This window comes from Condylura cristata, unplaced genomic scaffold, assembly GCF_000260355.1.
Source record: "Condylura cristata isolate star-nosed mole 26May11 unplaced genomic scaffold, ConCri1.0 scaffold00013, whole genome shotgun sequence".
NCBI lineage: Eukaryota > Metazoa > Chordata > Mammalia > Eulipotyphla > Talpidae > Condylura > Condylura cristata.
Genome location: NW_004567114.1, coordinates 48,139,683 through 48,153,286, shown reverse-complemented (window position 1 = coordinate 48,153,286; position 13,604 = coordinate 48,139,683). Strand labels below are relative to the sequence as shown.

The 13,604-nt window shown below is 34.7% G+C and overlaps 1 protein-coding gene across 1 annotated transcript in view; it reads right to left on the bottom strand.

Annotated features, from left to right (window-relative positions):
* BAZ1A (bromodomain adjacent to zinc finger domain, 1A) overlaps positions 1 to 13,604 on the bottom strand; it is an 87,138-nt gene that overhangs the window by 10,726 nt on the left and 62,808 nt on the right. The window contains exons 17-21 of the mRNA XM_004681945.2: positions 13,310 to 13,434; positions 8,894 to 9,490; positions 8,063 to 8,226; positions 7,333 to 7,487; positions 5,889 to 6,037 (exon numbers count right to left, since the gene is read on the bottom strand). Of these exons, the coding sequence (XP_004682002.1) occupies positions 5,889 to 6,037; positions 7,333 to 7,487; positions 8,063 to 8,226; positions 8,894 to 9,490; positions 13,310 to 13,434 (1,190 nt within the window). The remainder of the gene's footprint in view (positions 1 to 5,888; positions 6,038 to 7,332; positions 7,488 to 8,062; positions 8,227 to 8,893; positions 9,491 to 13,309; positions 13,435 to 13,604) is intronic.

The window sequence follows — 13,604 nt, the reverse complement described above, 5'->3', positions numbered from 1 at the left end:
ATTACAATTGAGATGAAAAAAAAATGTACAAAATGATGTAAAAATAAACTGTTAAAAAATACTCCTGTTTAATATATTTTAAGAAATAAACATAAAAATATGTATAAACTACCAGAAGTCTGACAAAGCATCAGAACTTCTAAAAATAATTTAGATTAATAACTCAATTGGAGAGGGCAACAATAAACAGTCAAATGACTCCTCAGATAATGTAAAGAGAAATATTAGTGAAGCAGAAGGTGAAACCACTTAAGTGCTTTTGACTTATCTCCACCCTCTCACTTTGTAATTTCTACATAAGTTGGCTTTTTAATATAAGGCTTTATAAAAAGCTATGGTCTGAGCGAGAAGGAAGCAACAGGATTTACTAGTTCAAAAACTATGAAGAAATCTATCAGGATAAATCAGAGGGCATTCTTACTGGCAATGGCAAGAAACAAGGTTGAATAAATTAATATGGAGAGTGAAAGAAAGGAGTCAATTATGAACTTTGCATGTCAAAGTCTAATGAAAACATAATGGGTTTTGATCAAAGAGGTGCTTAAGAAAATTAAATCAGTATAGCTTAAAGTCCATCCTTACCTCTCCTATTTCTGCCCTGTTGTAATATTTTCTAGCCCATGTTGGATGACTACCTTTTTCTATTTTCGTATAGTAATTAAGGATACAAAACAGTATATGTAATTGATCCCATTTTTCTGTTAATGCTATCTTAAACCTTGCTTCTTCTTTATGTTCTATAACTGTCAAGGGCAGAAATATCTTTTATCTTCCATTATGCAGCACAGCTAAATTCTTCAAGAACTTACTAACTAAAAACAATTTTATAAATATAAAATACTGATAGAGTCATAATGATCATTACACCAGGAGATGTCATACTGAATAACAGGCACTACATAGTAATCCATGGGACCATGCCACTTGGAATTCCTAGAGAATAAAATAAAAACAGAATACTAAAATGCAGGCTGTCCTTGGTGGTACAATGGGTTAAAGTGTAGCACTGCAAAACTGGTCACAGCTGCTTCAGTAAGAGTTCCATCCCAGGTCAGGGAGCTAACCCACATGGTGCAGCGGACCTCTCCTGTCTTGCCTGCTGCTCCCCTACCAGTGAATTTCAGTAAATCTGCCTGTTCTGTTCCCTACTCTGTCTCTGGTGAATCCTCTCACCACCCCTGCACCTCTGGCCTGTACCAGTTCTGTATGCATAAATAAATAAATCTTTGAAAAAAGTAAAAGAATCCTAAGATTCATCAATGTCAAGTATTTATGTCCCAGTTTAAGAGTTTGATTAGCTTAAGTCTGAATTATAGAAAGAAAATGTTAGGAAGATGCTATCATTTAATAAGCTTGCTATCAACACCATTACCATCTTAAAAAAAAAAAATCCAAGGTTTTCTTTAAAACCTAAATGTAAATTAGTATTCAGCAACACAGCAAATAAAATTATAATTCTTTATGAGAAAATTCTTTAAGAAGTTAAAAATTTACCATCTCTCATACTAGATTGATCTTCCTCTCTCTTTTTCTTGTCCTTTTTTTTTCTATCTCCCCTTTGATTTGTATTACTTTCTGTGTTACCTAATTTCAAATTGATAAAGTTAGTTTGAGGATTTGTTTTATAGCTTAAGGGTTTAACCATAAGTATGACTTTATTAATGATGAAATTACCAACCTAAAACATGTCTCACACATCTTATCTACATAATTGAAACATATATATCTCCCTCAAACTTAAAAAGTCCAATGATTACTGAAATAAAAGGAATATAACAAAGAAACTGGAACATAAATTGTTTCCTTAAGATATGAAATATCTTAAACTGGAATGATTACTTTGCTATGTTGAAAAATTATTAAGAGGATGAGAATTTTTGATATTGTACATAACACATTCATAAAATGGAATCCTTGTTTGTCTCCCAGATTAAGAGTACCTTGCTCCCAATATTTAGTCTATCTTAAAACCCTAGTGCTACCTCTATCTTCTGCTGTTCTACTGAAAATAGACCTTCCAAATGCTTAAACATAAAATAAGAGCCGCAGACATCAATTCTTCCATTAGTATTTTATGGGACAGCAATGGCAGTTGAAAGCCACAGAATAAAGGATCAACATTTGACCCTGACCAACATCTACTGAAAAAGCAAGTATGAGAAACTGAACTCTTCTTGTTTTAGCTATTTTTTAAGATCCCCAATTAAATAGTTTCCTTTCCCTCCCTCTGGATGAAATGAATCAAATACTGCTGTATAATATCTTGCATGAGGAAAGCTATAGCTCTCGGCACTAACATAACCTAATAGATAAAATTGCAAATCTCCCAATGTTTCAACTTTTTCTCTGTCTAAATATTTAATAAGATACAGGGATTAAAATGTAGAGACACTAATTAAATTTATTTCTTCCCCTTGAATTTATAAAACAATTGAATTGCTGCAATTTCAAAAGAGGAAACAGCAGAATTGTTTTTACCTCTTACCCCTTTTGGAATTCTAGGATTAATGAGTAGTAGTAATGTATTTATAAAGGTTACTCCATAAATTACATTTTAATTGAAGTAATTATAAATTCAAAGTGGCTAAGAAATAGAGAGCTCTTATATACATAATTTGATTCAGACAGAAAATATTAATACTAAAAACAAAAAAGAAACACTGAAGGCAGAAGTAAAAGTGATGTAAAGCAAAGACAAATTCTAGTATCTTTGTGAGCTGTGATCACAGTATTTTATTTCTTGTAAGTGCTACTTTCAATATGAAAAGTGAATTCATGGTGGAATTATAAACTAATAAAAATAATGAAAATGTCTTATTTATTATTTAAATTTTTCTTATTAAAATAACAAGATAATAGCCACTAGCTCTCAATTTAAAAGCAGACCTGTTAGTTTTGACTTTTTCTTGAACTTTTGTTTGAGTTCTCTACATATGGGGACCACAATGGTGTAAAAAACAAGCAAACAAAAAGCAGACCTTTTACAAATACACTGACATTTAAAAATTACTCTGAATGCTTGTTCTTATTACTTGACAGGATAATCAATTTCAAAAAAGTTTAGTCTATTCAAGTTGCTCTCTTAATAGTAAACCAAAAGATATGATTAAGAGAAAAAAAAAACTATTTCTAGCAGGTTATATAATGCGATAGTAATAAAACCATGGTACTGGAACTAAAACAGACACACAGATCAATAGAACTGAATTGAAAGCCCAGAAATAAAATCTCTCTCTCTCACACACACCATCAACTAATCTACGATAAAGGAGCAAAGAATACACACTGGACAAATATAGCATCAATAAATGGTGCTAGCAAAATTGGTTTGCCACATGGAAAGAATGAAACTAGAGCACTAAGACACACACTAAGACACACACGCACATATACGCATGCATGTGTGTACATACACACACACACACACACACCCTGAAAATGGATAAAAGACTTAAATGTAAAACCATAAAATATATAGAAAAAAACATAGGCAAAACACTCCATGACACACAACTACACAACTAAAAAACATCTTTTGAGGACTGACCTCCAGAAGCAAGGAAAATGAAGGGAAGATACAGCTGGAACTACATTAAATGAAAAACCTCTGTGGCTAGCTTGCAGTGCTGTGCCCTAACCCATAGTGTCACCAGGGAGGGCCAAACGCAAAACCTTTTGTACAGCAAAAGAAACAACCAAAATGGAGAAACATTCTATTAAGTGGGAGAAAATATTTTATACCATACAACTGATAAGGGACTGACATAAACAATCTACAAATGTCTTATACAACTCAACAAAAAAAAAACAAAGCAAATGACCCACTCAAAAAAATGAGCAGAAGAGCTAAAAAAGACACGTCCCCAAAGCAGAAATGCAAGGGCCTCCCTGGTGGGTTAGTCTCAGGGCCATCAAGCTATTGCTAGCTACTGTGGCATGAGTTCTATCCCTGGCCAGCTGACCCACATGGCACTGCAGACTTCTACTGTCTAGCCTGCTGTTACCCTCAGATCTGCCCTTTCAGCTCCCTTCTCTGCCTCTAGGAATCTTCTCACTGCCTCCCACACATATAGTTTACACCCCAGTTCTTGTATAGATAAATAAATAAAAATAAATCTAATAAAAGAAGAAGAAGTGCAAATGGCTAACAGGCAAATCTAAAACACAATGCAAATCAAAACCACAATGAAGTTCCAAACCTCACACCAGTGAGTACGGGAAAGGTGTCATAGCAGGTTAAAGCACAGCACTAAGAAGCTCAAGTCACTGCAGCATGAGTTCGATACCCAGCCCCTCGGGTGATCCACATGGTATGGCACACCTCTCCAGACCTGCTTGCTGTACCCCTCAGCAATATACTTTGTTGATCTGCCTGTTCTGCTCCCCACTCCTGTCTCTGGTGAAGCCTCTCTCCACACCTGTACACCAGTTCTGTATGCATAAAAAAGTAAATAAATCTTTAAAAAAATACTGGAAACAACAAATGATGGTGAGGATGTGGAGAAAGAGGAACCCACTTGCACTGCTGGTGGGAATACAACCTGGTCCAGCCATTATGGAAAACTTTATGGCAATTCCTCAAAACACTAAAAATGGACCTACCATATGATCCAGTGATTCAATTCCTAGGAACCAACTGAAAGGACACAAAAACTCTAATTTGAAAGGAAACTTGAGCTCCTATGTCTACTGCAGCACTACCTACAACAGATAAGGTATGGAAGCCCCAAAACAGATGAATGGAACAATGTGGTCAAAAAAGATAAACTTATGCCCATGGATGGAGCTGGAGGGGATTATGCTGAGAGAAATAAAATAGGTTAGAAGAAAAAAGAGAAGTATCAGATCTGGGTCTCACTTATAGGGGGAATATAAGGAAACCAAACAAAACATCAGAAAAAAAAAAAAAAACTTGTAAAATGACCATAGATCTGAGGCATACAGCCGGGGAGGGGAGGGAGGGGTCAACAGGGAGAGAAGAGTACAAGGGGCTACACAGGTGCTATTGTGTGGGACAACTATGGGGACTGCATTTGGGGGAAGAAATCAAGTATCAGACAAAAATTAACAATAATGTAAGAATATAAACTTCAAAAAAATGTTCTGGTATCATACACCTGAGGATGTGATCCCTTATCTCTAAATCACATATTATGTTGTAAACCATTGTGTTACCTCAATGAACAAATATTAAAAATCATTTCTTGGTATCCCACAATTGTGATCACAATATAAACATATGCTGAATTATATCAATATGATGAATAATAAACTTAAAATTTCAGAAAAACCACAGGAAAGTAGAGACTATGATAACATAAATTTTCCTAGAGACATAGTAAGTTAGTCCCTGAAAGCCTATTAATTTCATAAATCATTGACACCTAACCCAGAAAGTATCATTCCTATCATACTAACCATAAATTACAAAGCATTTCCTCATCTGTATTTCTTTTAACATTTTGATTTAGTACAACATTCAGGTCAGTAACCCACATTATTAATTGTACTAATTGTGGATTTAAATGCTATCTTTGGGGTTCTAAGTAATAGATATAAATATTATGTATAAACTTTAATTATTCAGGGTCTAGCAACTCTCAGCTTTTAGTAACCTTTTCTTTATAAAACTTTTCATAAGAGATCAACTGTCAAAAATATACCCATGAAATTCAATACTTAGCTAGAATAATTAAAAAAAAAAACTTAGTATTTAGGTATTTAAAAAATAGATCACACCTGAAAGTACTTATATTTTAATACAATCTCCAGTTTATCAAATTAGTCAATTAGTTTTATTGTTAGCCAATACAGTTCTCTTCATGAAAGAGCAAGTTCAAGATCATTTAAAGCAGTACTAATATTCTGAAATAAAAACAGATACTTACCAAGTGGAGCTTTGAGAAAACGCCGCTCAATGCCTTGCTCTATTTGAAAGAGAGCCATTGCCAGGTAGTGAACCACATTACTCACTGACTGTGGTGTACTTGCATTAGTTGAGACAGTACTGGGTGTTTCTGTTTTTATGCTCAGAAGTCTATAATTAAAACAATGAAGAGTTTATGGCACCTCATACTGTTAGGTGAAACTTGAGTTCACTTATCATTTGAACAGTTAGATGAAAGAAATATTTTCCTCAAACTCAAGGAGTTCTGTAAATTTGTAGGAAAGGGAGATAATCATGAACCAAGAGCTAAATTAAATGTCAAGTCACTTAAGGGGGTCACAAGGTCAATTATTTAGGAGAGGGAAGATGGATAAGACATGGCTTTATAGAAAGATTTTAGAGGTAACACTCTTGAGGGGCCATAAGGAATAAATATTTCATGCAGCACATTTCTACTTTCTTCTTCAATTTTCCCTGGATAGGACACTTTTTTTTAAAAAAAGAGATTTATTTACTTATATACACTAGAATTGGGGTACAGACCAGAGGTATGGGAGGTGAGAGGCTTCACCAGAGACAGAGTGGGGAACAGAACAGGCCGACTGACCAAAATACACTGCTGAGAAGAGCAGCGGACAAGGCAAGAGAGGTCTGCTGTGCCATGTGGGTCTGGGTAGGACACTTACAGCTGTCCTCTAATTCTTAGCCTACAATCTCACTCCCTTTGCAATAAATTTCCATACTGGGGAAAAATGATCACTGAAAAGTTTTGTAGACAATCTTCTCTCCCAGTATCCTATTTTCCCCACTTTTAAGTCTCACATTTGTAGTCATATCCTCTAGCACTTTGCTGCCCTCCAGTTTTTCCAAGACAAGTAGTCCTATATACCTAGAGTGGGTATTTCCTTCTACCAGAACACTTACTTTGTTCAATATTTGCTAGTTAAATGTTTCCCCACTATTTGCTTTTAGGCAATTACCTTGAAGGGCAATATTCAAAATAACTCAGAAAAAGTAAAAGTATCTATAGCTATACAGATATAAATTTTGATTACTATTCAGATAACATTTATAGCTACAACAATTTACTTAGTTTTCCTATAGAAGACTGAATAGGGACCTCCTTTGTGGCATAAGGGTAAAGTCTCAGCACTATGATTTGTCAGCAGTCACGGAAGCACAAATTTGATCCCTGGCCAGGGAGCTGACCCACATGGTGCAGCACACCTTTCCTGTCTCACCCACTGCTTCCCTCAGTAGTGTATGGCAGTCAATCTGCTTGTTCTGCTCCCAACTCTGTTTCTCTCACCCCCTGCACCTCTGACCTGTATCCCAGGTTCCTGGATGTGTTCATTTCTATGAACACATCTTAAAAAAATATTACATTCATGATATAATTAAAGTGGCAAAAAGTGATGTCTACTTTTGGAAATCCCTTTTAGTACCTGTCTTTTACTATGGCTTTTGCTTGTTCATCCATTTCCATTTCTTCTACATCTTCATTCACAGTTTTAATTATTCCATTTTCATTATTTTCCTCACTTAACAATTCATATCGTCCACTTTCTAATGCTGATCTCCAGATGTGACGATCTGTAACCTGCAACAAAAATTGAATTTACTATCCTGGGAAAATTGCATATGTTACAAGGTATCTCAATATACATATGAAAAACTCATGTAATTCTAGAACATATTCTAAATAAAAAAGGGGAATTTAAAAATAAGATTACAGGTGATCAAATGTAATTCATATCATTCATACATGGAAGCTCTAATGTCTTACTCTCTACATATAGTTAGTTAAATTGTAAGCAATTCTAAGATTTGTCACCAGACAGAAGCAAAAGGAATGACAGATGGTATAGCAAAAAATATGTGTGGTATTAGAACACACATGTCAAGCATGAATTACTTACAGATTTTAAAACAGGTAATATAAAGAAATAAATAAGCAAAACAGACAGGAACTTGTCAAGCAGGAAGTAAATATCCTTACACATTTCAAGATCTCAGGCAAAAATACTACAAAGAAGATTTTTTAAAGATCCCAAAAATTGATAGTAAAAAGGTCAATTATGTTTACTAAATTGCTTTGTTTTGATTTTTAAAGATAATCACATAGTATATTTTACAATCAGTTAGTTTTCCTCTTACATGGGAACAGGCACAAACCTTGATTGCTCCTAATGTTCCTTGGTAGATTCTATCTTCAATATCCAAAAGAAAATCTCTTAGTCTCAATTCAAGTTGCCTTTCTGCAGACATCGGAGATGGATCATATACAATGGAAGATCTCCCCCGACTATATGTAGGTTTACTATCAGTTTGAAGTTTATCTGAAAGTTATTGAATATCTTTATTATGATTTTCTTATTAAAATCATACATTTTAAATGGGTATATTATGGTGTATGAATTAAATCTCAAAAAAGCCATTAGAAAAGGAATTGTGACCTACAGTATTTAATCCTCAAGTAAGTAGCCATGATATGTTCTTACATTTAAGAGATCATCTAGGGAACCTCATTTAGTAACATAAAAGCTTGTACTGAAAAACACCCTTACTGTTTTCTCACTTGTCATCAACAGATCAGCCATCTAATAGGAAATGTTGCTACTTCATCTGTCCTTGCAGTCAATCTCCTAAAAAGTGATTACTAATGGAACCTGTCCCTGGCCCTTCTGCCAAAACCCTTAGTGAGTGAAACACTATCAGATCTCTAAAACTGATGGTAACCTTGCTGCCAAGGGTATTAAGAATCCACTAATGAAGGAACAAGACGATTAGTAAGAGTATTGTTCTTCTCACATTGCTAGATGTGTTCCTCATCACCCAAATGGAACCCAGTGGAATCTAGAGAACCTTGTTTGATTGCAAACTTTCTCAAACTGAGAGCATAGTTCAAGTAAAAGATAAGGTATTTTGAATACAGTTTTAATTGCTGGAAAATGTTCAAGTGAACCAAAGATTACAGGGAGAGAAAAAGTTGTCATCAAAATTTACCTGAAAAATGAAACTTCTCTTCAGAAAAATGGGCAAGTTGTGCACATATTCTGCCTTTCTCTTGCAACAAAGTTTCTTTTAAGGCACTTTCTCTATGTCCTCTAGAGTTAAGAGCTTCTATAAGTTGGTCTAGCTGTTCACATGAACTGTAAAAGCACCACCGATTTGGCTTATGCACTGGTTTTGGCAGCTGCACGGAATCATCACACAGACCTTGGTCAATGTTGGAGGTAGATTCAGACACCAAAGACCCTCCAGTTTTAGTGGATACCTGAGGAACTGGAGACTGTACATTATTCTGAAATGATGAAGGTCTAGGCAACAGCATGTCTTCAGTGAGGCCAGAGTAATCCTCTTCAATAAACAATCCAGGAATAGAAGGAAAAATCCAGTATCTTCTATACAGGCGGTCTCGGCCCAAGGGAAAGATATTGGTACATGCTATGGCACTTTGAATTTTTTCTAAGAGTTCTTTCTCTTTTCGTTGATGTTCCTGTTTTAAAGCTTCTTCCTCATTAGCAGTAACAGGTTCTCTTGTTACACAGTTGACCTCTTCTTGTCTTGTAAATTCCTTACATCCACTTTGTCCCCTTTTCCCTATAATTGAAATAACACTTGATCATTATCCTTTTAATTGATGAAAAAAAAATACAAAGTTATACCAAATTCCTATATGTTAAAGACTAAATTGCTATATGTTATAGACCAAGCCCAAATTCAGAGGTTGAAACCCTAAACCCCAGTGTGACTATAGTTAGAGCCAGGATCTTAAAGGAGATAAACAAGGTTAAACGAAGTTGTGGGGGTGGGAGTGCAACCCAACAGATTTGGTCTCTATAAGAAAGAGAGACTAAAGTGCCATTCCCCACTTCTGAGTACAGAGGAAAAGCTGGATGCGGTCAGTGAGAAGGTACTGTTTGCAAGTTAGGGAGAGGGGTCGCCTCCTGTCTATTTGTACTCTGACTTTAGATTTCTAGCATCTAGAACTGTGAGAAAATAAATTTCTATTGCTTAAGCCATGCACTCTGTATTATTTTGTAAAGGCATCAAGATCACACTCATATATTGTTAATAAAACCAATTTTCTTTTGTGCCAGTTTACAATTAAACTGAAAAGGACAGAGTCAGTTATTCTGTAACAAACATTCAGACCTCCTTCTAATGCACATTAGAGGGTCAGCAAATTATTTCTATAAAAGTAAAGTAAATATTTTAGCTTTGTGGGTTATATTATTTGTCACAGATACTCAAATCTGCCACTCTAGCAAGAAAGCAGCCATACTGAAATCAGAATTTCATGTAATTTTCACATACTGCAAAATATTCTTCAAAAAATTTTTCAATCATTTAAAAAGTAAAGACTGTTTAGTTGATGTGTTATATAAAACCAGGGGCAGTGCAGATTTGGCCACTGGCAATAGCTTGCTAACCAAAGCTTTGAGCTATCAGAACCTATAATTTTTAGCTGGGCACCAGACATCCACAAGATGGGCAATATTTCCTAGGCTCTCTTTCCTCAGTAGGCATAGTTACCCAGGAAACTTTAATCTAAGAGAGCAGAAGCATTACATACAATTCTGGGTTATGCCCATCCTTCTCTCTGCCAAAAGTCAGTTTTAACAAAGGTTTGTCTAGTTTGTGTCTCTTTCAAAGAACAAACTTTGTTGTTCTTCTCTATCATAGCTTTATATTCTATTAAAATCTACTCATAGGTATAATGGAGATATGATGACAAATCATTTTCAGTTTGGCAACAAAACCCTACAGATAGCAGTGACTGATATAAAGAGTCTGGATTCCTGGTGACCAGCCTGGTCTTATGCTCTATTAAAGGACTTCTCTTGTATTTCAGTCACTGTCAAAATTGTTTAAATGGTTGGGGATGTTTCTTCTTTCTATTTCTTTTGCTTGATATGTTTGTACAAGATTGGAATTATCTACTTGGACAGAATTCAACTACAAGGTACGCTAGAACTAATGTTTTCAGGAAGATCTTTGAATACTTATTCAAGACCTTTAATGGCTTGGGACCACTTACACTTTTTAATTTGTTCATTAATTCACTTTCTTTTTAAAGATTTATTTATTTATACATACAGAGCTGGGGTACAGGTCAGAAGTGCAAGGGGTGGGGTAAAAGGATTCACCAGAGATAGAGTGGGGAGCAGAACAGGCAGTCTGACTGAAATACACTGCTGAGGGGAGCAGCCAGGAGACTGGACCCACGCCACGTGGGTCACCCCTGTTGGGGATCGAACTTGTGCTTACAGTGGCTGTGACAGCTTCATAGTGCTGAGCTTTAACCTGTTGTGCCACTAGGGAGGGCCCGCATTAATTCATTTTTACAATTTCTATTTTTCTATGATTTTGACTATTTTATTCCTTTTTTCAAAGTTAGTGCCATAAAATTGTATTTTAGTCCATTCTATTTAAATTTCTACTCTAGAGATACCATCACACACCAGTGAGAACAGCACATATTAAAACAAAACAGCAACAAATGCTAGCAAGGATATGGAAAAAAAGGAACTCAACTACACTGCTGGTAGGAATACAAAATGGTCCAGCCACTATGGAAAGCTGTTTGGAGGTTCCTCAAACTGCTAAAAATGGAGCACCCATATGATTCAGCAATTCCACTCCTAAGTATCTACTCAAAGGACACAAAAACATTAATTCAAATAGACACCAACACCCTCATGTATACTGCAGCACAACTTACAATAGGTAAGCCATAGAAACAAATCAAATGCCCAAAATGGATGACTGGATCAAGAAGATGTGGGGTCTGTACACATAACACACACACACACACACACACACACACGTAATGAATATTACTTAGCAATCAAAAGATAACTGATCTCATTTGCAGCAACATGGATCATGTTCAATGAAATAAGCCAGAAAGAAAAAGAAAAATAATGGATGGTTTCACTTTTGAGGAATGCAGAGGATCCAAGTAAGGAATTAGGGGGGAAATAAAGAATAATTATAATAAAGTATCAAAATCAACAAGCAACTATAAACCAGAGACATTCTGAAGAGGAGACAGAAATAGGATCAAAACAGGGGTGGGATGAACACAAGGGACTAGGTGAATGTCCATGGGTGAATCAGTGGTGGGAATTTTATGAGGACTTATAACCAGAATGAGAAAGCACACATTGTACAAAAATGAAAAATGATGCAAAAAATATACAAAATAAAAAAAAAATTTAATTTTTTTTTTTACTTTACCTGTAGTTTTAATGTTTCCCTTTTTCAGTCCTAGCTTTTATTGTAACCCAACCTTCCAACTTCTAGTCAGTTTTAACAAATGTTTGTCTAGTTTGTCTTTTTCAAAGAACAAACTTTGTTGCTTTCATCATAGTTTCACATTTTATTATTCATCATAGTTTCACATTTTATTAATGTCATATCTATCATTTCCTTACTGGGGAGATTTTTTCTACCTGTCTTCTTAAATAAATGCCAGCTCAATTTTCCTCTCTCTTTTCCCAACATGTATTATGGGAATTAATTTCTATAGAGGAAGACTATCCAAATAAGGTTAATGTGCAGTATTGGTTAGTTTGAAATATTTTCTAGTTCCCATTGTGGTTTCTCCTTTGGTCCACTGCTTAGAAATATGCTTTAAATACTATTAATATGCAGTTAATTTGTCTTGGATTTCTAAGTCAACTGCATTATCAGGAAATCTAGCCTCCTTGATCCCAGGAGATTTTTCATATATTTATACTAACCATTTAGAAAATAATCCAGAGAAAAATAATATCCAAATGATGAACACAGAATAAACCTAAGCTCTTCACTTCAGCAGTTCTCAAATGGGATGGTTAAAGTTCCTTAGAAGTAATCTCTATTAATAGCTTTTAAAAATGTACTCCCTTTGATCTAGTAATTAGTAAAATTACTTTAAAGCAGGAGAGTTTCCCATTCTCAAAAACTGAATGGAAATCATTAATGACATTTACATTTCCAGCTTCTAGGAAACATTCACTGCACACTGAATTACTGAGTATGTTACAAAATATAAATTTCTATTTGACCTAATATAAAATAGCAAATGCAAAATCAACAAAACTTGCTGAATAACTGAAATTTGAAGTTATAAGAAATTGACCTATTAAAGATAAATGATTATCTTTCTTCCCTTAAATATAAAAAACATACAGATATATATCCAAATATAGAAACACCAGACAACATACTATTATAACTTCAAATGTCATTTTAGAATGAAACAGTCACTATTTTTATAACTCATCCTAGATAAAGAGCTGGGGAATTAAAAAACACAACCATGGAACTACAATTAGACAATATAATGTATACTTCTGAACAGCTGAATTAGTAAAGTGTTTCATCAATTAAAATGAAGCAATCATGTTTTAAAGAAATTTTTGTTATTACCCCTTCTGCTTCTTTTATGTGATCCTGGGTCATCTTCATCCTCAGTGACTGTATCTTGATCTAGTTCCTTTTGCTCTATTTCTTTGCTCTCAGTGCTAGTATCAAAATCTTCTCTTTCTTCCTCCCTTAAAAAAAGGTAATATTAATGAAAATATAATTCCACATATTACTTGTTTAGAAGTGCCAGGCATTAAGGTTAGGAAATAGTGGACAAGATGACAGAGTTTGTAGTTTTACAGAGGAAGATTATAATTATATAAACTATTGTAAAATTAAAATATGTAGAAAGTACTAA